We start from the raw sequence: 25,797 nt of genomic DNA on the forward strand, positions 1-25,797 counted from the left end.
TCAAAGTATGTGGTCAAGGAGTAATTTGTATGTGACAACAGGCCTAGGCCTAAGTTACATTATTTCAGGTTAACCGACCTCGCGTGTGTTTAAGATAATATTTTGATTTTATCGTAATCGTTGGTAGTTATTAATTAATTCTCTGAGGTAATGATCCGACGATTATAACCTTTGCGGTCATATCAAGATATTCCTAGGCATCTTGAATGAAGCGTGTGATACGTGTGTCTCTTCGTAAAGCAGCCACCGACAGCCACTATTATTGGGGTAGGCTAAGGAAAAGGGGTGGTGTGACAGTGAGCAGTGTTCAGTAAGTGTGAACTTACATGGTGGTGTCTCCACTATATTAATTATAACTTTATCGTAATTAATAGATGATGTCAATGGACGTGTGGGATGGAGCATGGATTCCTCACTCACGTCATCATGAACCTATTTCGCATACATATGTAGCTTTAGTAAATTGCTCGGCTAGTAAGGTATCAATTCCATGTATAATTGCCATGATATGCCAGCAGAAATGCCTTAAGCATTATCCTATCTGTCTAGATTGAACGCATTTAAAAAATAAATAACATATTACAATATGTTATAAATAATGTAGATGTAGTGAATGTCTTGACCGAATAAATCCTTTGTACATAAATGGTATTTAAATGTTGATCATTTCTGTACTTGATGACTTAGAATCTTTAGTGGTCACTCAAGAGAACTCCCATCTGAGCTAGTCAGGAGTCGAATAAATCTCCCCCTTTAGGTGATATTTATGAGAGAAACCATCGAAACAGTAATGAGTAGGTAATTACACCAATCATCGCTGATCACTATCAATTCTAAGATAACAATATATTAAATTTTTTTGAACAAAGTAAACCAATGTGAATAATTTTTCTTCAATTTTCCTCAGAATTTTGAAATCTCTTTGGAGGGGGGGGGGGGGGGTGGGGTGAAATTAAAACATTACACACCCTTTCGGCCATTTCAGGAAGCCACCCAGAAATTACAAGAGTGCGGGTTCAAAAGTGAATTTTTGACCAATTTGTAAATTCCAGAAAATGTGAAAAAAATCAAATGATCACAGCTTTTACAAATTGGTGAAAAATTCTCTTTGGAATTGAATTGACACTCTTTGGGAATATTTGGATACTCAAAAACATTCGAGAGAGTTCCCAATAAGTACCAAGCAAAGTTACAAAGGCTCAAGTTCATTTTTGATCGCTTCAGAGCGTTTTTCAAATTCTCAAAAAAATCAAAAACTCGCAAGAGGCTCCAAAAAAGTCAAGTTGCAATATTGTTTTCGAGTCAGGTGATTGTTTAGACACATCAAACGATATCTTGCTAAAAAAAAACACTCCTTATCGACCTTCGTTGAAAATTTGATTTTTTTCATATTTTCTGGAATTCAAACATTATTGGTTAAAAATTTACTCTTGAACTAACACTCCTGGAATTTTTTGGTAACCACTTGAAACGATAGAAAGATTGTCCAATTAGCTTCGACCAAAATTATAGATTCCAACGTTCATTTTTGACCTCTCCAGAGTGATCAAAAAGTTTTGGAGAAAATTGAAAAATCGCTAGAGGCTCCAGAATGGCCCAAAACTGATAGTAGGTAGTTGTTGATATACGAAAATCGAATCGGAGAAATTCTTCATATTGGTTCATTTTGCTTCTGTTTCATGGAAAAGCTGTAAAATTGCCCTTGAAACAACTTTTTTGTATTTTTAGAATTTTTAAAAATTATCCAAAATGAATTTTTTAATCTGAAAATTTTGGTTTTGGGGTTTTAAGACATGCTTTTTCTATCTAGCTTGGTTTCTTTCAAAATCAGAGCGAGTCTGTGAGTCCAAATAGTTTACTTGTTGGTTATTTATATCAATGTAAAGAAAAAAAAAATGTATCAAATAAAAATCCTTGTAGTTTTTATCTTTACTTTCACATTTTTTTCAATAAATTTCATTTTACGAATATGATTACCTACCTACTTAAAAATGCTTAATATTACTTATTTATTGCTCTCATATCTATTTTAATATTGCCAACTTTTTAAAATGCATATTTTATTTTGCAATTTTCGACCATTAAAATATATATTTTATGAGCGAAGCATAAAACTACTTGTTTCTACTCGTATTGCATGAAAATCACATCTCCTTGATGTAATTCCTATAAAAATTGAATTAAGTAAGCATACCTACCTGTAACTTTCCCTGAAAAAATTATTCCTCGAAGTGACTTTTTACCAGTAACTTTACCTTTGAAAAATTCTGAACTTTTTTTTTTTTGCTGTAATAACCGACACTCGACACTTGAGAAATTATTACGAGATAATACTGTTTACACTTATACTTGTATTGCGTAGCTTTTCATAAATTATTATTAATTATTATCTTCGAGTTTTGATTCACGACAGAAAATTTCCATCGTTGTTCGTTGATATCGTTATGTTGACGTATAAATAATATGAGTAAGCTTTGTGGAATCCTAACGGTGCATTCCACCGCACATATTGGTCATTGGTCATTTTGCCAAATGCTATTTTACATGTTTGATGACGAAGCACAGTTATCTGATATAAAATAATGGAATAATATCAAATATCGTATAAGATAGGTATCTGCGCACGTGTGCGTGTATCCACGTGTCATGAACGAGTTAAACACTTTGCAATTGATACGATAGATAGGTATTAGGTACCATTTTGCAGGCTATTTTAATTATTTCCACGGCTAAATCGATCGTTTACTATAGGTGACCGTATAAGTAAGCTGACGGGCAGTATGCGAAAGGTTGAATTTCCCAATTTACGAGAAATAATTTTTTCTAATTTCGTTCCCCTCTATTGCACCACATCGGTCTTTCAAGTGTGGCGATTTGAATCGTTATAGGTTATAGGTATAAGTGAGAGATTTTAATAAATTTCTCAATCGTGTCACTACCTACTCCATAATGTTTATAGTGTTCACCTTGTTTACTGTGGATAGCGGATACTTTTAAAATATGACCGAGACCGACGTCGACGACGACCACGTGGTAAATTGAACGTGTTGAATGCAGTATATACGTGTATTTAGTAGATATATTGGTCGAAAAATTTATGCCAAATGGCTTATATAACTACGAATAGCTATTCCAGCAAATAAACTCCACAACTCTTAACGTTCAACTTTATTCTCAGGTAGGTACTAATGGGGAAATTTTTTTCTTTTTAAATACCCGAAGTTGAAGTTCTACTAATTACATTGGTGTAGAACTGGATTTCGAGTGAGAAAAAACCAGTATAAATGGTGAACCGAACCCTCGATAATTTCGTACCTACCTATATGTACAAATGCATTGATATTTTCCCATGCGAATTACGAGTAGATTTGTCAATGCATTACTTGCTCGATGAATGTGCCGAATACTTTTCCAGCTTATTGAGGGATCTAGAAGTATAATTTATTGATGAAAAATGTTGAAATACGAAATTAATGCCATCGAAAACATAAAAAATGACATACCACGTAATGTTTTTTATTTTGCAAAATTTAACCAACATTGAAGATGAAGTAGAAGTAGAACGTACCTATATAGTCATTTAGGCCACCAAGACCCCCAGATTCTAAAACGAAACATATTCAGATCTGTGTTAATGTAAAAAGATATATCGGGAAAAAATGGTTACAAAATTGAAGCTTTTTGGGACGCCCCATCCCCCCCTAAAATGAGTTGAGGTAAAAATTGCAAACGAGGTGTCAAAAAGCATTAGAATTTTACGCTAAACACAAATATCTCACTTATTTTTCCTTATTTCGACTTTTCGTTCGAATTTACGAGTACATGCTCAAATGTTATTTGAAATGCCTTTTTTTGAAATTTTGCATCTCGTGCACTAATGATGAATTTTTTCTTTAAAATGATTTCTTTTGGAATTCGCAATTGAAAAAAGAGCTTTTCTGAGAAAATGTCAACTTCATAATTTATTTGGAAAAATTTGGAAATTTTCATTTTTTTGGTCCCAAATTTTGAAATTATCAACTTCAATTTTTCATGGCATTTGCGCATAGAAAACACTTTGAAGTTCGAAAAGAATGGATATGAATCAGTCTATGAAGAGAGGCTGGAAAAAAATTACTTTATAGACCACCCTTGACCTGTTTGTCTGGGTTTTGAAAACTGTCTGGCATCTTGTCTGGCCTCCTAAGGTCATTGACCCGTCTCTCTGACTGTAGAGGGCTGTCTGGTGTCCTATCTGGTCTCATAAAGGTCATTGACTTGTCTGTCTGGTTTCTAAAGACCATTTGGCGCCCTGTCTGGACTCTTAAGGTCGTTGTCCTGTATGTCGATCTAGCTTTTTAAGGTCAATAACCTGTCTGTCTGGCTTTTGAGGCCCGTCTGAAGGCCTGTCTGGTCTTCTACGGTCATTGGCCTGTTTGTGTGGTGTCTGAAGGTCGTCTGGCGTACAATCTGACCTTCTAAGGTCGTTGACCTTTCTGTCTAGGGTTTGAATGTTGTCTGGTGTCCTGTCTGACTGGATTTTTAAGGTCAGTGACCTGTCATTCTGGCTTTTTAGAAACGTCCAGAAAACCTGTCTGGCCTTCTAAGGCCATTGACCTTTCTGTGTGGTATCCAAAATCCATGTAGCTTCCAGTCTGATCTCCAAAGGTCATTGTCAATTGTCATTATTTTTTGTCTGCATTTTGAAGACCCTGTGGTGTTCCATCTGGCCTCATAAGTCATAAGGTTACTGACCGGTCAGTCTGGTGCCCTGTCGGGCCTCGTAAAGATCATTGACCTGTCTGTCTGGTCTCTGAAGGCTGTCTGACAGTCTGTTTGATCTTGTAAGATCATTGACCTCTGTATCTGGTTTTTGAGGACCGCTGTCCAGAGTCTTGTCTGGCCTCTCAAGGTCATTGACCTGTCAGCGTGATTTCTGGAGGACATATGGCTTCCAGTCTGGCCTCCAAAGGTCATTGACTTGTCTTGAAGACCGCCTTGCGTCTTGCCTGGCCTCATGGGGTCATTGACCTGTCAGTGTGATTTCTGAAGGACATATGGCTTCCAGTCTGGCCTCCAAAGGTCATTGACCTGTCTTGAAGACCGCCTAGCGTCCTGCCTGGCCTCATGAGGTCATTGACCTGCGTTTGAAAGACTGTCTGCCCTTCTAAGATCAGTGACCTGTCTGTCTGGCGTTAGATTTCGAGAAAAAAATTGTATATTAGAATTTTTATAATAATTTCGAATTGAACTTTACTCACGAAAATTTTTCAGCTCTGAAGCTGTACCTGAAGGAGAGGTTATGGGTTCCTGAAATAGCCAATTTTTGCAAATAACTCAATCTGTCTTGAAAAAAATGGCCTAGTTTCCAAAATGCGAGTAATATTTGATATTCTCCGTCAACCTGGACCATTTTGCCATAAAAATCTAAGATCACTAGATAATGTTAATTTCACCCTCCCCCCCCCCCACCCGCAAAAAATGATAAGTGAGGCTTTGGCTATTTTTCTCGATAATTTTTCTTTTAAAAATGCATTAAAATCATTTCATATTACTTACGCAAAACTGATGAAGTTCCAGTAAGTTTGGCTAAGCTGGGAAAAATTGCATATAAAACATGAATAACTAAAATCCTGTTAAAATTGGGTGTATAAGAACTCAAATAGGTAAATTTTAAAAGTACACCCGATTTGATATTTTTTCAAAAAGTCATTTGAGTATTTAGGAGTGAGCGTTCTTACCTAGTTCAACCCTAAAAATTATCCATTTTTCACGTTTGTCCCTCGACGACATAAGATGAATTGCTGTTAGTAGGTAGATATACTCCCCATGTTTTACTGATTGTGAGGTAATGAAATTGAAAGCGAGGACGAGGAAAACTATTTTCGAGTTCAAATTGCCATGTTATATTGTATTTTTCAATAAGTTCCGTTTGCTTGAACCTACTCTGGTGTAAGAATTTCTCATATTTCCATTACTAAATTTGACCAAAACACGCCAGTTGATTTTCATGACGTTACATCGTTTATTTTCCATTAAAACACGTACCTACCTATAGTATCTACTTACGTACTTACTGTAGGTGATTAACCGACAATAGATGTTTGCCAAAAATTCGACCTTACTGCCTGCACAATAGGTACCTGTACTCGTACATCCTTGAAATTCAACACCGAAATGAGTCAATAACACGAACATGAAAGTTCTACTCAAATTCTGACGTACGAGTAAATTTTTTCAGAGCGTCATTCAACGATGAAAATTTTATTGTTTGATTATCATTTACTTACTCGTAGATGGAAAAACACTATAATAAATTTTTGTTTACGCGTTTAAAAATGTTAAATTTGAAAGAAAAAGTAAGCCTGAATGTATACTGCTTAGAACCCTACGTAATTAAAATACATAGGTACGAAAATATCTGTAACTTGTATGAAATTTTTACGAACCCGGTAGTCGAATTGATATCTACTTAGAACTTGTACAAGTCTCGTTTACAAATATAACGTCAAACTACTGTAATACCTACGTCGAGTTTTTTCAAGGGTGTTTTACCTACCTACCTATTTCACAAGGAAGGTTACCTACTGGCTACTCGTGAAAAAAATGTTTTCGATATATAGGCATGGAACATCAACGTATATGAAAAAAATTCAAAGCTTCTTCGAAAATATATCGTTAGGATGATTAATGAAGACCCTATTTCAGTCTTGAAACACGTGACTGTGGGTGTGGATAATTATAAAATATAAGTACCTACTTGAAGATAATTCTCGAAAGTCAAATTATACAGCAATTTCTTCTATTCTATGCCCTGGTAACCTTGACGTTGCGGTAAAATAACTCAAGCTCCTGGCTCTAAAGCCACAGTCAATAGTACCTAGACCTACCAGAATCTGATACACTATTCCAGCTAATAGGAAAAAAAAAGTACATTCGTAAGAATTGGTTATGGTAGGAAGTGTAAGGTTAACTAGTATCTATTATATGTATTATGAACTTGTACCTGGGTAGAAGGGAATGTTAAGTTTATCGAATTACAACGGATATGGTTTTTTTTTCAAAATTATTTTTTATTTTGACTTGTATTTAATTTTCAAATAATTACAGAGGTATTAAAAATACGTTGACCAAAATGTCATTAAAAATTATGAGTCATTGTGGTTAAAAAATTTCCACTTGCGAATCATTCTGTATTTTCGTCAATTTAGCAAGTAGCAGTGACTCTGTTGTGAGAAATGTTTGTATGCACTACTGGAAGTTGTTTTTCTTCTGTTTGTTGTTTTGAAAGAGTCGAAAATATGGATGAGGATATAAAGCTAACTAAACTGGAGGGAAAAAAACTGTTGTGTTATGTTAATAAAATTTTTACCCGTTTGAAGAGAAGTTGGTTTCGATCTCGTTGAGAAAAAAAAATAGATGGTCAATGATCAAGGTACATATTCAAGGTCAGGAATGGTTCGCCTGGATCCAGTTCTTTTTTGATCGTGTTTATCCGTCCCTCTCCCTGCCTTGTAATGAATGAAAATACATAAGTTCATAAATTGGCTACATATATGTATGTTGGATAAACAACAACTCGCTGTAAACCTTATAACTCGAGCATTTCGCATTAGTTTTTATTTTGTTAGAAATAGAACTACTTTAATAAAAATTAAAAACAAATAAACAGAATCTTTTTGTATTTTATGTTACAGTTTGTCTCGTTTACCTTCTGGGTATTGTTCGCCGTCGACCGTGAATTGGTTATGCCAAAAGCTGTTGATCAATTTTTCCCATCTTGGCTGAATCATACTGTCCATACGTTCATTGTGGTTTATTCAGTTTTAGAATTATTGACGAGTTATCACAGATGCACGCAGACCATTTATAAACAGTGCGTCGCTTTATGGATTGTCACAATCTTATATGTCATATGGTGAGTTGATCAAGTTTCACATGTATTTTTTTTTTTTTTTGGAGATTCCCAAAGACATCATTGTTCGGAGGGGCAACTAACTGAACATTGTCTAGGTATTATTAATTTGAATTTCTAACCACTTTTCTCCAAAAAACAGTTCTTTTTCAGATGTAGGTAAATATTTTCCTCAATTTTTTAGATACCTATACCTACTTACCACATTAGGGTGGATCACAAAAAAATTCAAACAAATCGGAGGATTTCGATTAAATTCAGCAGAGACCTTCATTTGGAGTTGAAAGTCACTCACAAAGATATGGGTTCTAAGAAAGAAAGGGGGCTTTCTGGAAAAATTGTGTTTATTTCATTCTTACCCCTGACCAAGCCGTTTCAAAAAATTGTATTTCAGATTTCAGATTAGGGCGTCGAACTGAGCAATTGTCATCAAATTCAAAATCCAAGACCACTTTTAAGATTCTACTGAGCGGTTATGAAATTTGTCAATCGTTTATTTATGAGTAAATTTGTGTTTGAAATTTTTTTCTTCTCAAATAAGTATTTCGAATTAATTATGTTGATGTTGAAGCGCGAATGGATATCGTTTCTGAAACTGAGGACATTTTTTGGAACACAGTGGTTCCATTTTTCTTGGCCATCTTTGCCAAGTTTTTGACTATTTTTTTTTCATGTTTTTTAAGTAGGCAAAAATGAATTAAAAATTTCTAAAACATTTCAGGGGCACTAGAGACTCACAATTATTTGGGGCACCCCAGGAGTATGTTCGTAAAGAATAGCTCATTATAAAGAATTTCGATCAGAAATTTATAATGTTCAAAAAATTTTACAGACTTCATTTTTTTTTCGATTTTTTAAAATTTTAAAGAGCTTGTTAAAAGGGAATTAACATTATTGGAGGGTGGCGAGGAAACAATTGAGGGGGAGGGGAGGGTTATTTAGAAGGATTCTGGTTTGAAAGTCGAAATGAACAATTTTCATTTTTTTTGCGGAGGTCAACGCTTTATTTCTTAAATGATTACCTATTTCCTTTTTTTTGTTTTTTTTTGGGGGGGGGGAAGGAAAGGTCTGCTCTTCATATATGAAAACCTAAGTACATCGCCTTGGGAGACCGAGACGAGTTTTTTCTGGAAGAGAGAGTGATTTACAAGAGTTTTGACTGGAAATGAAAAACTTTCCAAACATTTTTACAAACTTACATTTTTTTTTTTTTTTTTTTTTTTTTAGATTTTCTTCAATTTGAGAAAGAAATTTTATGGAAAGGAAACTGTATTATTTAGAGGGCCAAAGAGAGATTTTTTTAAAGGGAGGATTATTTTTGAAAGAAATGTGACCAAAAATGACAAAATTTTCAATTTTTTTTGCAGACATTAATTTTTTTAATTTTTTTTTTTTTTTACAGAGGAAGGTATTGTCTTGAAAATGGTGGGTTATTTAGGAAAATTTTGTGTCAAAATAAAAGGTTTTTGAAGAATTTTTAATTTAAAAAAGTTCATTCATTCATTCATTCATTTTTTTATTTATATATAATGATTTTCTTTCTTTTTTGGAAGGGAGGAGGAGGAAGTTCTCTATGCAAGGGAGCAAACATTATTTGTAAAGTGAGAAAGATTTTGAAAAACAATCAAAATTGTTTGACTCGAAAATGATGAAAAATTTTCTAAAAAATTTTCCCGACTCAAATTTCTATTTTTAATTGTTTTGTTTGTTTGTTTGTTTTTTGTTGAGGAGAAATGCGAGCTTCATACAAAGAGACCAACATTTTGTGAGGACTGAGGAAAGTTTTTTTTTTGAAGGGAGGATTGCTTATTTTAGAAGAATTTTGACAAAAAAATGAAAAACATTCAACAAATTTTTTATTCAATTTTCATTTTTTTGGGCGAATTTTTTTTCTGGTGAATTTTTCCTATTTTTAGGCAGCTCGGTTTCAAGGAATCAACATTGTTTGGGGAACTAAGCGAAATTTTCTCTATTGAGAATTTTTCCAAAATTGTTTGTCGATTTTGATTTACTTACTCCATTTTTCTCGTTTTTTTCAACTTGGAAACTCCATACAAACGGAAATAGAGGTTTTTTTTTCATAAAAGCTGGTCTACGAGTTATAAAAATTTTGGCCAGTAATTGAAAATTTTCAATTTTTGTTGAAAATAACGTTATTCAAAAGGATTCTGGCCAGAAATAATCAATTTTCAATTTATTTAAATGAGTTGAATTTTTATTTTTTTGTGATTTATTTTACCAATTTTGGGAGTTTTGTATAGAGGGATCATATTTGTTTGTGGGGGGGGGGGGAGAAGTTTTTGTTAGAAACAGAGGTCATTAATTGGAAAACATTTTTCCATAAAAATGGTAACTGTTGAAAAATTGTTTACCAATTTTGATGTACGTACATAGAACTCCATTTTTCTTGATTTTTTGTAACTTTTCAAGGACTCTACACAAAGGAACCAATAGCTTGAGGACCTAGGGAAATTTTTTCTGACAAAGGGAATTATTGAAAAGAATTTTCTCGCAAATATGAAACATTTTTAGATTTATTTTTGAATTGATTTTTTTGAATTTTTTATTTTTTAATCTAGAGAGAGGCTTCTGCCGTACTTATATTTTTTTGAACTTGAAAAATAAAAAAATTTTCTCACAAATTCCAGCAAGCTCAGGTGATGGGAGCTCACAAAAGCTATGACTTTAAAATCATATCCACTCTAATAAAATCAAAATATTCTTTATCAAACGTCCAAATACATATTTTTAACCTTAAAATTTCTATTCCAGGTGCCACATCGTTCACTACCAAACCAACTTATGGGTTTATCCGATTCTAAACGAACTTTCTTTCCCCTTCCGGATGTTATTCTTCTTGGGATGCCTATTATTAGCGACAGTATTTTTAACCATCGGATTCTACGGAAATAACAGCATTTGGAAGAGAAGAATAGAGGTAAGATATTCCAGCTGTACTCAGCCATGAATTCTCTCACACAAGCGAGAAATAAAACCGCCATTTTTTCCAACGCTAATGAACAATTTTTTTTCGCTACTTTTGCTAATAAATTAACCACTAACTATGCACTGCAGTAAGCTACCTATACCTACACTACTTACATAGGTAGTGGGCAACCCAGCAGTGTACATTTCTAGCATGTTCTTTTTTATAGGTTCGAGAATTTTTTGTCTACTAACATTGTGTGCTAGATAATATGTATCTCCAATTGCTGTGTTTTGGCATGGTTTTTTGAACGTTTTGGTTTATCTTTCTTCCCTTGTAACCTTGTATGAAATACCCAAATACATACCTTTTTTTTTCTTTCGTAGTTTACAAATTAGAATATAGTTTTTAGTATCAAATAGCTTAGTGTAGAATTTGTTTTGTATTTTATGCTTTAGCTCTAACGTAGAGATATGTAGATTAATTTTACTAAATATGTACCTACTTATTTGACTTATTTGAACGTATGTTTACATAGTGTATAATTAACCTAATTCAATTATCGAAATTCAAAATTAATCTCGTTTATCTTGTAAAAACACATCAACTCGCGAAGCTTTAATCGCCAACTTTGGAATATTGGACTTCTTTTTTCCAAGCTTTTTAAACGCATGATAAATTAATATTATAAGTCAAAAAGAATACTTCAAAAACACCTACATCTTTTCACTTTTCAACGTTGATGGAAAATTACACTTCTGCGAGCACAACACATAATCGTTTGCTTGCGAACACATAATCTTGTTACCAACTCATCTAGTTTTATTCGTCGAAACAAAAATATAACATCACAAAACGTGTGCTAATTACCTTCTTTACTTTACACATAAATAAATATCTAAAAACAAAGCATGTGCCAAACAAAACGAGGTGACGGAAACATTATAACACTTTTGATTGAATTTATACCTATATGAAATTTGTTTTTAATTTCAGAAAAAATCCTTAGATATAAATTCGCATAATCAAGTTTGAAAACTTTGATCTCAGAACGGACTGTGCGATGAGCAAAAATTAATTTTATTCTCACCACGATACTTATCTAAGTGTGTACTCTTCTTACGTATATAGAAAATACGACTCAATAGTCCGAACTTAATGTGCCATCGTATTTGAATTTTCACAACTTGTGTCTACCATTACCGAACTTTTTGTCGCAGTTCAAATACGTGTGTAATTGTGTATCACTATAATCTATGCGTAAAGACATAGATTTTTAATTTTATTTGTTTATTTGTTTGTGTATTTTTTTTTTTTTTTTCGTTTCAAATAACGTACTCGTGTGTGTTTTCTTTTTGCTAATTTATTTAGGTTAGTTTTTAAGCAACTGTTACCTGTTTAAGTTTCTTAAATTATTTTAATCAAAAGTTCTTAGAAGTAGGGTTACTTAGTTGTAAGTGATTAGTTTTTATTAATTTATTTTTCAAAAATTTCCTCGATTTTTTCTTCCCCTTTTTTTTTCTTCTTTGTATTTTTACTTTACTCGAGTATTTTATTTAGTCAAACTTGGAATACTTGAAATCAGCTTTCTTTTATACGTAGTTTTTGTTTTACGTTTATTAAATTTTCTTTCGTGTGTGTTTTTTTTTCTTTTTATTTGTGGGTTTTTGTGTTGCACGTAGATTGATACCTACTTGTTGTAATATTTGGACTGAAGCTTTTTTTCGGTGTTTTTGAATGTTGTTTTTTTCTTAATAAATAGTGAGCTTGAAATATGTATATAGGTAGAGGTATACTTGGATTGTTGTAATGCGAACAAGATGTAGAATGTTATTAGGAGGTTTCCAACCGCGCTTATTTCCTTTTCGCCTTGTTAGTTGATAGGTTTTCTTAATGCATGCAGGGTTTGTTGATTGCAATTCGTCGCCTTTAATATTTAGCAATGCAACGATATAGTAGGTACATAAATCGTGCACGTGTGAATACCTATACTGAATGTTTGCCCGTTTCGAGATCATTTTAATGATTTTTTGAAACTTCTGGCAGCACGCAGCTGTTCTCAATTTTGATCAAAATTCAGAAAAAAAGAGATCAGATCGTTCGTCGAAAGAGATTGAAAAAGAGGTTTGGTAGCATCTTTTTCAAATTTTTAAACGATGTAGATTGTTTTCAACTTTCAAACTCGATTCGCGAAAAATTGAGCTTTTCTCTGCATATATTTGATTTTTGTAGCAACAAAATATTGTAGAAGATCCGCAACTTTTCAAATTTTGTAAAATTCACAACTTTTTGAATTTAAGTGTTGAAAATTGAGAAAAATATTACTTATTTTGTGAAATTCTGAAGATTTCTTATGCTTACAATAGGTAATGCCATTAATTTAACCCGAGAGGAAATTAATACGAGAATAGGATTTCTTTCTGAGAAGTTGGTAAGTTCTTTGGAATCATCGTTTGGTGTGAATTTTATCTTTTTGCATCTGTTTTATGGTCTGAATACTTTTTTCCATTTTTTAATTTCTCTTTATTTTCTTCTGCTTACAAAGTAACGTTTTGAATTGGCATTCCTAAAATTTCACAGTATCCATTGCAATGTGTTTTTTTTTTCAAGAAAAAACTGTTTAAAATTTCTGTCTTTTACTTTTTTGGTTCAAAATTTTCCAATTTCCCCCTCTTTCTTGAATTTTTAAATTTTCCATGTTTTTTTCTTATTTTTTCTTTTTTTTCCACGAGCACCTTTTTCACTCAATATTTCTCACGATTTAGAAAATCATCACCCATTACTCATCACTGCAAAAATATTTGTCTTGAAGTTCATTTTTGGCCTCTTCGCCCAGCAATTTTTAATTTCTGGAGGTTCCAAAAAAGTGAAACTACAATTATTTTTGGATTCAGGTGATTGTTTAGAAACACCAGAACTACCAGAGGATATCTTGCCCTAAAAAACCGCTCGTTGTGTGCCTTATACTTGAAAATTGAGGGTCCTAAAGTTCATTTTTGTCCTTTCTATTAGTAATTTAAAATTTCTGGAGGCTCTAGAATGGTCCGAAATTAGTAATTGGCGATGTGTTAGATTTGTATTGAAGGAATATTATTCATATTGGTTCAATGTGCTCAAAAAATTTATATTTATTGAAAAAGTTCATGAATTGTTCTCAAAACTGCTTTATTTAATTTTCAAAAATTCGCCAAAAATCAAAAAATGAAACTGAGGAGGTGAAATTTTGGTTTCCGGTTTTTTAGGACGTACTATTTGGATTTAGCATTAGCACCCTTCCAAAATGACAATATGAGACTGAAGATTTGGAAAGTAGCTTTACACGTAGATGTGCCTTTTGAGAGATTATGATTTTTCAACTTCTCTTGTTTTTCTCTAAAATGATTTTTCACTTTTTTTTTTTTTTTTTTGAACATTTCATTTCAACTTTTGAGTGTTGGTTAAAGCCCATCTGAATTATTCTAGGGAGATAGAATTTGTTCTGCAAAATCGAAAGGTGGTCTAATTTTATTGTATTTTTTGGAAGTTTTAATTTTCTAACCTCACTATGAAAAATTGTATTTTTTTTTTTTTGGTTATTTTTCTACGAATGGTATTCAATTTTGTATCTTGGCTAAAGCCATCCATGATTGATCCATGGAGCTGAAATGTGATACATATCTCAGTTTTGAAGGTGTCTGAGGTAAGATAATTTTGGATTTCAGCCTCAAGTCTCAACCCAATTTTCATCTTTTGAACAAAGTTTTTGAAATGTGCTTTAAATAATTGATTCAAGTCAGTGTTTTCTGTTCAAAAATAGTGTGATAGGGGGATTGAAATTTTTTGTGAGTCAATTTCATTCCAATTTCCAAGGGTGAAATAAATCACTGTTTTTTTTTTCTTTAAAAAAATTCACAAGCTGACAATGAGAAGGTACGAAAAATCTAAAATAAATAAATAAATAAATAAATAAATAAATAAATAAATAAGAAGATGTACCTACAGTGCATAATTTTTTTAATTTTTTTTTATGCAATTCTTTTCCCTCCAATGTTCGTAATTTTAAATTTTTCGGTTGAAATTCTGATAATTTTATTAATTCTTCCAAATAAAGTTCATAGTAAAAATTACATTGCTTTTTCGTAAGCCTCTATGTTTTACATCTCTTTCAATTTTCAACCGATCAATCCAAAATCAGTCTATCTAAATGTAAAAATTTGTATGTATTTCAAAGTTACAATATAAGTAGATGCCTTGTGGTGCTTTTAGATCACTCAAAGCCATTGAAGTGAATGAGTTTATTCGTTTGAATTTCAAAATGACTTGAACTAGGTGGTTAAGGTTGCTGCATTATTAAATCGAAGGCGTCGTATAGTGATCATTACAACCTGTATGATTAAGCTCGTAGGTACCTATTGAAATTATTCCCTGGAATTATTTTTTCATATTTACGAATAAATCAATATAAGAGAAACATTAGCAGATTTCTACTCGTCTGTTATCCTCGTTTCCCTCATTTCATAGAAACAAAGGTAGACATTAAATCGCTACCTACCTTTTAAATGAACAATTCGAATAGACAATTTTCAGAAAATGACTTTTATTATTCAACGAGAATTTTTTTCTACTTTATTTATTATTCAGCTTCCGACATTGAACACCCTATTTCCTACTTTCGTATCTCACGTGTCTTTACGTACGTAGATCTAGTCTCTTTACCTACTTTTTACACGAGACCAATGTATTCACACAATTTGACATCTTCAGCTGACCACCAGTTAATAGACACACAACACATGTTTCACTATTTTCGAAACATCTGCTTGAATTCTTCTATCCCCTTGAATAAAATGTCGAGTTGATTGAACCTTCTTCAAAAAAAAAGGTAAGTAGGTAATACAATTTTATGCTGTGAATAATTCATGTTTCGTGAATAAAACGAATATCATAATGCAACAATTTGAAGTAGGTTTTAATTAAATGTGCATGAGAATGATATAACAGTACACTTTTAATGCATGGGAAATAAATTTCACTCGAAAACAGGCCACATAAGTGGAATCAAGCATGCACTTTTCTTTTTATGTTGTTGCATTTTACTTACGAGTACATACCTACTTACCTCGTTGCAAGTTGAGATTATACCACGTATTTTTTTATTTTTTTTTTATTACGGATATATTATTTGATTTTTAGGTTTTGAAAATTTTTATAAAAATTTAAAATCAATGTTCTCGCTGCACGATTTTTCAAACAGTATAATCTTTGGTTCAATTTCATCACTATAGCACTCAAATTATAATAATTCATAATATTTTTAATTTATTAAATATTTCAATTTTACGTTACAGTAAATTTTTTAAAATATTGTGTTATTTTCAGACCGTACCGAAGAAGCAAAAAAAGATAAGATAAAAGCATCCGGTAACGCGAGGCAATATCTATTTATCATCCAAGAATTTCGAAACAGTTGGTTTTTTAGTCAATATGGAGAATCGCCCGTCCATCTGGTGCTGCAAATAGCATGGAAATTATTTAATTTTGAGTTTTCGTTTTAAACATTTTGTTTTTATGAGCGATTTTGTATTTCATTAATTTTGTTGTTGTGTATTAAATATAAATTTTAGTTTTGTAGTACAACTGTTGAAACTTGTGTATTCGTATCGTATTTCGTACGTACATGTTTACATGTCTATGAACGAGATGTTCTATCCAATGTAGTGTTAAAAGGTTAAAAAAATTAGCATTTTGTTAACATGGAATCGATTAGGTACAAGTATAATATCGTATGGTACACAATCGAATCAAAATCCGTTGATTTTTTTTTTAAATATTATAAATTTTCAAAAATTGAGATGAATTATCTTTAACAAATTATGAAAATCTTTTTTCTAAATTAAATTCCTTTTTCGCATAATTTAATACCTACACATAAACAAAAAAAATATGTATTTTTCAATATTTTATTGGCTTCATTGCTGAAATAGACCAGAGTTTGGTCTTAAGAGCCAAAATAAAGTGGTATATTTTCAGAGTTCGGACGTTTAAACCAGGGTTGAAAAAAAAAAATTGATCGAGTTTTAAACAAAAGAAAACCATATGAAACAACCTACTTGAAACATATCATCGTTTTTCTTTTTTAATTACCAACTTTTTTTATTCAAATTTTTCGGTCAGTTTTTGTATTTTTAATGTAAAAAAGGGACAAAAATAGAAAATTTGCAGCGTTTTTATTTTAAACAAAAAAAAACTGTTTGTTCTGTTTTTTTTTTTCTAAAAAAAAGTTTTTTCTCAAACTCTGCAAATTTTTGTGATATAATCGAAAAATTTGCTGCTCAAACGCCAAAAAGGACAAAATAATAAAAAATTAGTTTCGAGCCAATTCCTTGAAAGCGGTGTTGGCCTTTTTGGGGAGCGATTTTTTTTCAGTTCAAGCTCCATACATCGTGTAGGTGTAGGTATGTACATACTTATTTGAAAACTAACAATCTGGCAGTCTAATCAGAATTTTTTACCTGCAACTTACTTTAAAACCATGATAAATAAGAAGGAGGTGCGGAGGTGGAAACATCACATCGTTATCGTTAACTTCCGCCATTTATCGGTTACATTCGTTAAAAACGTGTAATGTAGGTGTAAAAAAATCTTAAAATTCAAGGATAACTGCTGAATGTGATTTTGAAGCGATCTCTGACTGAATGTCAGTATAGTATCAGTGATCATGGACTTGTGGTCATGTTGTAGTGTTTAATACGTTCAAATAGTGGACGGATTTTTTGGACAAGTGGTCGAGTGACGTGATTTAATTGTGTATCGATTACGAAAAACATGATTTTATACTTAATTCTGTGAATTTCAGGCTGTTTTAATTCATTTTTGAGTACTTTTCACCAGTTTTTTTCGTCGTAGTAAACATGGCTTCAAGTGTAATTCAAACTGCCAACTTTGTTATCCGACTGATAGCAGCTGTACACCTGTTAATTGGCCTTTATGGCATGTGCCAAGTGGTTATTCCGGTGCATGTGCTGCCAATTGATTCAGCTTTCAGTGGAAAATTCAAATATCTTACTTTTTGGAGCTTGGTAAGTAAGTGCTTTGATAATTTTCAAAATATATTTAGTAGAGTAGCTGTAGCTGAACCAAGTACCTATACGATGACGTCGATGACACGTGGGTGCTAAAGAAATCAATACCCTGCTTACCGGCTATAGGTTACAGTTTGTGTGCTAGATCACCTGAGCCATTGAATGGAAATTTTTGGGAATTTCTTCAAATATATTTTTCTGATGAAATACTCCATTTTAGTGCAACATATTTTTTTAGTTTTCAAAGATCTTAAAAAAATGCTGAAAATTAATTTTTTTACAATTTTCATCACCTAAAGTGGTAAATTTTGATTTTTTTTTTTTTGAAATAAGGTATTATGTATTACGAAGACGCTTTACTAAACCGCCAGCCTGAATATGAACTAAAATAATAAATTTTTCTATGTTTTATAATTTCAATTTTCAACTCATAAAAATCGAATCGCGCCATTTTGGATGCCTTCGCCGCCGCGCCGGTTGAAATTCATTTCTTGGCTGATGCCAACTAAAAATTCGTCATTGCAATTTTAACAAAATAGGTATAGAAACCTCTAATCTTTTCTCACTCAGTTGATGGAAAATTTTACAAAATGGAAAATAATCATAACTTATGAAAATAAGTAGGTACTTACCCAGTACCTACCTACATATAGAAAAGAAATCGAAGATCTATCATTTTGGAGAAATGATTTCAATATTTTAATGATAGCTTATGACAGAAATTTTTCAAATATAGGTAAATGATAAAAATTTAAAACTTTGGCACGCAAACACACAAAAGTAATAACAATAACCATATCTGACAAAAAAATCTACATAAAATACAGCTTTCACTACAGCAAACTTCAATTTTCTACATATCAGAGGTTTTTTGGACTGTGTCAAATTGAAATCATCCATATACTTTTGGCACCGGTTCATTGAATGCGTGTAGAATTAAAGCTAGGTAAGTATTCAAAATAATGGCTTTCATTTTCGATTGCTTTTAGCAATTTGGTTAAAAATATTTATTATCATGTTTATATTTTCGTTTAATATGAAACTAATTCCAAAGGTCGATATCAGTCAATTTTTATTTTTGATAAATATTACCTACTGAAGTAGATTGATAAAAAATATGCAATTGTGAGATTAGGGTACCTACCTACATAATGTATCTTCGGATGAGCTATAATTTCCTCGCTCCTAGCTATATGGCACTTATCTACCTATTATTAAAGATAACAAATTGAGAAATAGCTACAACATAATTAAGTATATCAAACGGGTAATTTGCCTAATATGGTTTTTGAACCGTTAATACGTACTTATGTTTGGGTTGATTTTTTTTTTATTTACGGAACTTACAACTTTTATAACAGTATTGCAACATTCAAACACCCATAGATTCTCAACTGTAATTAAAATGGCTGAATGAGCGCGGTGTCATTGAAGGTGCCTTTTCGAGAGCCAGATTAAAAAAAAAAAAAACGCTATAAAATCCAGCATGTACAATTTTCGAACTGGATAAAGCTAAATCAAAAGCGCACGCAAAAAATCAAATTTGCACTAAAAATGAAAAAAAATCAAAATTTTACAATAAATTGACCTAGAAATCTGAAAGTTAGTATCTAAAGTGATTTCGAACCGTTTCGAGCCAATTTGCGGAGCCGTTAGCAGATTTCTGAAAAATTAAATTTAAAAAAAATTTCAACCACTGAAGTAGGACTTTAAAATTCATATTCTCCTCTAATTTGAACATACTGAGTCGATTGAAGGTGGTTTCCAGACCTTTTAAAGCTTCCAGATATATGTATTTTGAAAATTCCAGATTTTCAAACCAATACCTATACTCAATAATAATCACTTATGAAGAGGATGACTCGTTTAGATTTTTAATGAAATTAATGAAAGTTGCAAATTTTTGAACGTGCTCTTTTTCAGAAATTTTATTCTGTGCGATCACTCCTGATCAATTGCCATAGGTAAAATAATCAATAATCATCCATATGGGAAAATTCTAGGTAAAAGGAGGAGTATCGATAAGGCCATTTTTTGGGCCCGAACAGTTATCGACTAGACCACTCCAGGGGTTCCCAAAGTTGCGAATAAAAAAATGATTTTAGGAACCACTGAGTATTATTTTCAAAAACTTTTTTAGCGTAATATATCTGTTTGAACCTGATGAACGTTATAAGAGATGCTTTTTCTATTTTTGACCCTCGAAAGCAGAATTGGGGGGGGGAGGAGTTTGACTTTTTGAAAATTTTGGAACCACCATTTTGGACCTACTCCTTTGAGCCCCGCTAAAAAGCTTTTTACAGTTAATTAGTATCTGAAAGATGTCCATCTTACCAAATTTTGAGCTCAAAATCCAATTTTCCAATTTTTCGTAATTTCGATATTTTGGGAACCCGTGGAAAACAGTAACCTGCGATTTGCGCCAAACGTAACGTTTCAAGGTATCTATATATTCAATAATCTCGATGAAAAAGTTAAATTTGGCTCAATGTATATTCGTAATTTTGAACACCTTTTTTAGAGCCCCCCACTTTAGACACCCCTAAAAAAGGCGTTTATGCACATTTTTTCAAATAAATTGAAGAATTTACATTTGAAACACACTAGCAAGTACTCGATAATTTTTCATTTGAATTTTCCTGTAACTTTCAAAATTGAGCTATATTTGAAAAAATATGAATAAACGCCTTTTTTAGGGGTGCCTAAAGTGGGGGGCTCTAAAAAAAGTGTTCAAAATTACGAATATACATTGAGCCAAATTTAACTTTTTCATCGAGATTATTGAATATATAGATACCTTGAAACGTTACGTTTGGCGCAAATCGCAGGTTACTGTTTTCCACGGGTTCCCAAAATATCGAAATTACGAAAAATTGGAAAATTGGATTTTGAGCTCAAAATTTGGTAAGATGGACATCTTTCAGATACTAATTAACTGTAAAAAGCTTTTTAGCGGGGCTCAAAGGGGTAGGTCCAAAATGGTGGTTCCAACATTTTCAAAAAGTCAAACTCTTCCCTCCCCCCAATTCTGCCCTCGAGGGTCAAAAATAGAAAAAGCATCTCTTATATCGTTCATCAGGTTCAAACAGATATTTTACGCTAAAAAAGTTTTTGAAAATAATACTCAGTGGTTCCTAAAATTCTTTTTGTAATCACAACTTTGGGAACCCCTGGAGCCCAAAAAGTGGTCATTTTGGGTTAACCAACCACCGGTTCGTATTTTGGGTATTTATTACAATATTTTAAGAGTGGTCTAGTCGATAACTGTCCGGGCCCAAAAAATGGCCTTATCGAATACTCCTCCTTTGCTATTTCAACGACGCAAAGTACCTATCTATTTCACGTTACCATACCTAGATTTTTAATAAACAATTTTCTTTGGGGTGTATGTTTCAGTGTTTGGAAACGGTGTATTTCTGGTTCGCTATTGTCGATAGTTTATTGGTATCCGAATCCAGCGATAACGAAAAGAAACCGCTGAGGAAGATCAGGGATCATTATTTCTTATCTCTTGTGTTTCCAATGTCGTCGGTGAGTATTTAATCTTAAATTTGTTGGCTAACAATTAGTGGGAGAGTGGGACGTTCGGCTCAGATGAGATGAACCGAGGACCTATAGCAAGGGGTGCTCCAGATTTTGTGATTTCGGTTCAGAGTTGTTGGATGTGAAAATAAAAATCCTAGCTCGAGAGTGAAATTTGACGATCAACGAAATACAGGGTGTTCCAGAATAACCTTTCACATTTGTTTTTCTTATTACTCTGAGAGAAAAATGTTTACAAAAATTCTTTTACAACCAAAATGAAGTAGAAACATGCCGTTTTTAGACCATATATTTGAGTTTCCATTAAAAATAAAGTTTTAAAAATTTTTCCATCGAGATATTTTCCATCATTTTTGACACATTCAACCAAACATTTTTTCGAATTATTGAACACTTCTCTTCCAATCAGTCTCAACTCACGATTAATATCACCTAGAAGATGTTTTAGAGTCCTAGATTCATCCTGATACACTTTTAACTTGAGGTAACTCCATAAAAAAAATCATAGGCGGAAAAATCAGGGGATCGAGGTAGCCATTAAATTTCTGTGTTCAACGAAATTATTCAATGACCGAAGTGCTCACGCGCTAAACATATTGTGTTGGTCTCTGAATGATAGGTAGCTCCAACATGTTGTAACCAAGTAAGTAACTATACATACACTATATAATCGTCTGCCTTTCAGTTCAGGAACAAGAAACTCGTTCAACATTTTGCCTTACCCCTCACCGTTACTGTTTCATTAAACACACATGGTCCCACTACACCAAACTTAGCCACGCCCAACCAAACAGTCAACTTGGCGGAGTGTAGAGGTTTCTCGAGTATTATCAACTGATTCTCTGTACACTTGAAGCGCACATTCTGTATATTCACTTCACTGTTTAGTTAAAAATGAGCTTTGTTACTGATGAGTAAAGTAAAGGGGTCCGGGAGTCTTTATTTTTAAAAAAGGACCTCACAGTAAAAGTACACTGTGCAGCCATCTACTTCTCCAGGGCAAAAAATAACTATTGAAACATAATTCGGCATGCTTTGGCTACCTAGAACCGCCTTTACCATTCCCCTAGCTCCTCTTGAACACAGATCAGTGGTTACCAAAATGTGAAAGGTTATTCTGGAACACCCTGTACTACACTCAAGTTCTTTCAAGGGCGTTATACGTAGGTCTAGGTACCTATTTTACAAGGAAGGTTACTCATGAAAAAGATGTAGGTATCGTTAGGACGAATAATGAAAGTCTTTATTTTAGTCTTGAAATACGTGCAAGTGTGGGTGTGGGTATAACTAGAGTATTAGTATCTGCTTGTAGATTATTTTCGAAAATCAAATTAGCTATGCAGAAAAAAAAATGTTGTGTTACGTTGATGTATTTTTACTCGTTTGAAGATTCGTTGAGTTGATTTATTGTTAGAATCACGTTGTGAAAAAAATAAAATTTCAAGGTCAGAATGGTTCACCTGGATCCAGTTATTTTTTTGATCGCGTTCATCCGAATCCGATAGCCCCTACAAACAACAATTCGCAGTAAACCTCTGCAGCTGAGCATTGCATTATAGTTTTTATTTCGCTAGGTATAAATAAAACAAATTTTAAAAAAATCTTACTGAATCTTTTTGTATTTTCTGTTGCAGTTTGTAACGGTCACCTTCTGGGTATTGATGACCATAGACCGTAAATTGGTTATGCCAAAAAGTTTTGATCCATTTTTCCCATCTTGGCTGAATCATTCTGTCCATACGGTCGTTATAATTTATGCACTTTTAGAACTGTTGACCAGTTATCACAGATGCTCGCAGACCATTTATAAACAGTGCGTTGCTTTGTGGATTGTCACAATCGCATATATGATATGGTGAGTTGATCGAATTTCACCTACCTATATTTATTCATTTTTTTGGAGATTTTTAAAGACGTCAATATCCAGAGGGCAATTAACTGGAAATTTTCTGGGTACTATTATAACTTCAATTTCCAACTACTGCTCCTCAAAAGATAGTTCTATTTATGTTTTTCAAACCCAGGAGGACATTTTTTTCAATTTTTTAGATACCTATTATGCCACAGGGCAGATCGCGAAAAAAAGTTGGAGGACTTCGAGACTAAATTCAGCATCTGAAACTTTCATTGGCGACCGAGAAGAGTCTTTTCTTAAAGAGGGGGTGATTTAAAAGAGTTTTGACTGGAAATTAAAAATTTTCCAAACATTTTTATAGACGTATATTTTTTATGTTTTTTTTTTTTTAGATTTTTTTTCAATTTTAGAAAGGATTTCATGAAAATGAACTTATTTTTTTGAAGGGCCAAAGAGGGATTTCTCTTAAGAGAAAGGGGTTTATTTAAAAGAAATGTAACCAAAAATGAAAAATTTTTCAGTTTAAAAAAAATGTAGATTTATTCATTTTTGGGAGGGAGGGGGTCATGTAAGGGAGCTAAAGTTATTTTAGTTACAGAGGAATGTATTGTCTTGAAAAAATTGGGTTATTTAGAAGAAAAAAAAATTCGTATCAATATGAGAAGTTTTCAAAAACAATTATTTTGAATTAAATTTTTTAGAGTTTTTTTTTCTTCATAAAACCGAAAACGTGATTTAGTGGGAGAAATTTTTCCAAAAATTGAAAGTTTTTTGAAAAATACGTTTCATTTTTTCTTACTTGAGGGGAAGGGGCTCTTTACTAGAAGACCAACAAACCAACATTGTTTAAGGAATCATGAGAGGTTATTTTCTTGAAAAAAAGGTTGTTTGAAAGGATGCTGACCAGAAATGACGAATTTTTAATTTTTTTTACTGACTTGAATTTTCAATTTATTTGATGATTTTTGTAGATACCAATTTTCTTTGGAGGGGGGGGGGGGCTTTGTATAAGGGGATCATATATCTTGTTGGGTGGAGAGGGGTGCAAGAGAGGTTTTTGTTAGAAACAGAGGTCATCAATTAGAAACATTTTTACCAGAAATGGTAAATTAAAAAAAATTGTTTACCAATTTTTATGTACAATTCCATTTTTTTTTGATTTTTTTGTAATTTTAAAGGGTTCTAAGACAAATGAATCAAAGAGTTAGGGGGCCTAGAGAGATTTTGTTCCGACAAAAGGGGGATTATTTAGAAGCATTATTTTGCAAATACGGAAAATTTTTCGGTAAATTATTATTGTTTTTTCATTCTTTATTTTTTTTAACTGAAGAGGGGCTTCCGCCATATCTTTTTTAAACTTGAAAAAAAAATTTAAAAATACGGAATCAATTTTAGGTGATGGGAGCACACAAAAGCTCAAACTTTCAACTTATTATAGCCACTCTAATGAAATCTAAATATTCTTTATCAAACATCCAAATACATAATTATGTATTTTTAACCTTAAAATTTCGATTCCAGGTGCCACGTCGTTTACTACAAAACCAACTTATGGGTTTATCCGATTCTAAACGAACTTTCTTTCCCCTTCCGGATGTTATTCTTCTTGGGATGCCTATTATTATCGACAGTATTTTTAATCATCGGATTCCACGCAAATAATATCATTTGGAAGAGAAGAATAGAGGTAAGATATAATTCCAGCAGTACTCAGCCGTGAATTCGTTCACACAAGCAAGAAATAAAACTGTCATTTTTTCACCACATACCTATAGTTAAGTGGAATCAAGCATGCACTTGTTTTTTTTTCATGTTGTTGCGTTTTACTTATCAACTTACCCAATCGCAAGTTACTAAGTATACCTATCTACTACATTTCTTTTTCATTTGATTTCAAGGTTTTGGGAATTTTTATAAAAATTTAAAATCAATTTTCTCACTGCACGATTTTTTAAACAGTGTAATCTATGGTCCAATTTCAACACTAGCGCTCAAATTATAAAATTTATATTTTTAATTTATTAAATAGGTGTTTCAATTTTACGTTACAGTAAATTTTTAAAAAAATATGTTATTTTCAGATCAAATCGAAGAAGCAAAAAAAGATAAGATAAAAGCATCCAGTAACGCGAGGCAATATCTACCTATTCATCATCTAAAAATTTCGAAACAGGTGGTTTTTTAGTTAATAAATGGAGAATGGCCAGTCCACGTCGGAGTTATTTTATTTTATTGATTTTTCGTTTTAAAAATGTCGTTGTGATTTCATTTTTGTTGTTGTGTGTTAAATATAAATTTTGGTTTTGTATTACAACTGTTGAAACTTGTGTAGGTAATTCATGTGTTTACATGTCTAGAACTAGATGTTCTATCCGGTCTAGGTATAATGTTAAAAGGTTAAAAAAAAAATTAGCATGTTGTTTACACCGGGTCGATCAAGTAGGTATAATATCGTACGACACAATCGAATTATGTTTACCACACAAACATAATTTTTTAGTAGAAAAAAACAACAACA

General features: G+C 32.4%; 2 protein-coding genes across 6 annotated transcripts in view; both read left to right on the forward strand.

Annotated features, from left to right (window-relative positions):
* The window catches only part of LOC135841699 (androgen-induced gene 1 protein-like), a 50,144-nt gene extending 33,708 nt beyond the window's left edge, over positions 1-16,436 (forward strand). For 3 of the 5 annotated variants that reach the window (XM_065358822.1, XM_065358824.1, XM_065358826.1), the window contains exons 3-5: positions 7,677-7,897; positions 10,667-10,832; positions 11,817-12,462. In XM_065358822.1, the coding sequence (XP_065214894.1) occupies positions 7,677-7,897; positions 10,667-10,832; positions 11,817-11,855 (426 nt within the window). In that variant the 3' untranslated portion in view covers positions 11,856-12,462. Of the gene's footprint in view, positions 1-7,676; positions 7,898-10,666; positions 10,833-11,049; positions 12,463-16,178 lie in introns of those variants that run through there. The other 2 variants (XM_065358825.1, XM_065358823.1) reach the window with 2 other exon arrangements.
* A 1,007-nt stretch (positions 16,437-17,443) lies between these two features.
* On the forward strand, positions 17,444-25,593 carry LOC135841701 (androgen-induced gene 1 protein-like). Its single transcript, XM_065358827.1, has 5 exons — positions 17,444-17,878; positions 21,278-21,412; positions 23,059-23,279; positions 24,801-24,966; positions 25,361-25,593. Exons 1-5 carry the CDS (start codon positions 17,711-17,713, stop codon positions 25,391-25,393), a joined length of 723 nt encoding a protein of 240 aa, XP_065214899.1. The 5' UTR covers positions 17,444-17,710; the 3' UTR covers positions 25,394-25,593.
* The last annotated feature ends 204 nt before the right edge of the window (positions 25,594-25,797 follow it).

The sequence above is a fragment of the Planococcus citri genome, chromosome 3 (assembly GCF_950023065.1).
Source record: "Planococcus citri chromosome 3, ihPlaCitr1.1, whole genome shotgun sequence".
Classification (NCBI taxonomy): domain Eukaryota; kingdom Metazoa; phylum Arthropoda; class Insecta; order Hemiptera; family Pseudococcidae; genus Planococcus; species Planococcus citri.

Bases quoted from the DNA above. Each gene is read 5' to 3' on its own strand.
- LOC135841701 (XM_065358827.1), top strand. From the start codon at position 17,711: ATGGCTTCAAGTGTAATTCAAACTGCCAACTTTGTTATCCGACTGATA. The intron at 23,280-24,800 runs GTGAGTTGATCG...TTTCGATTCCAG, and splicing joins ACAATCGCATATATGATATG to GTGCCACGTCGTTTACTACA. The intron at 24,967-25,360 runs GTAAGATATAAT...TGTTATTTTCAG, and splicing joins TTTGGAAGAGAAGAATAGAG to ATCAAATCGAAGAAGCAAAA.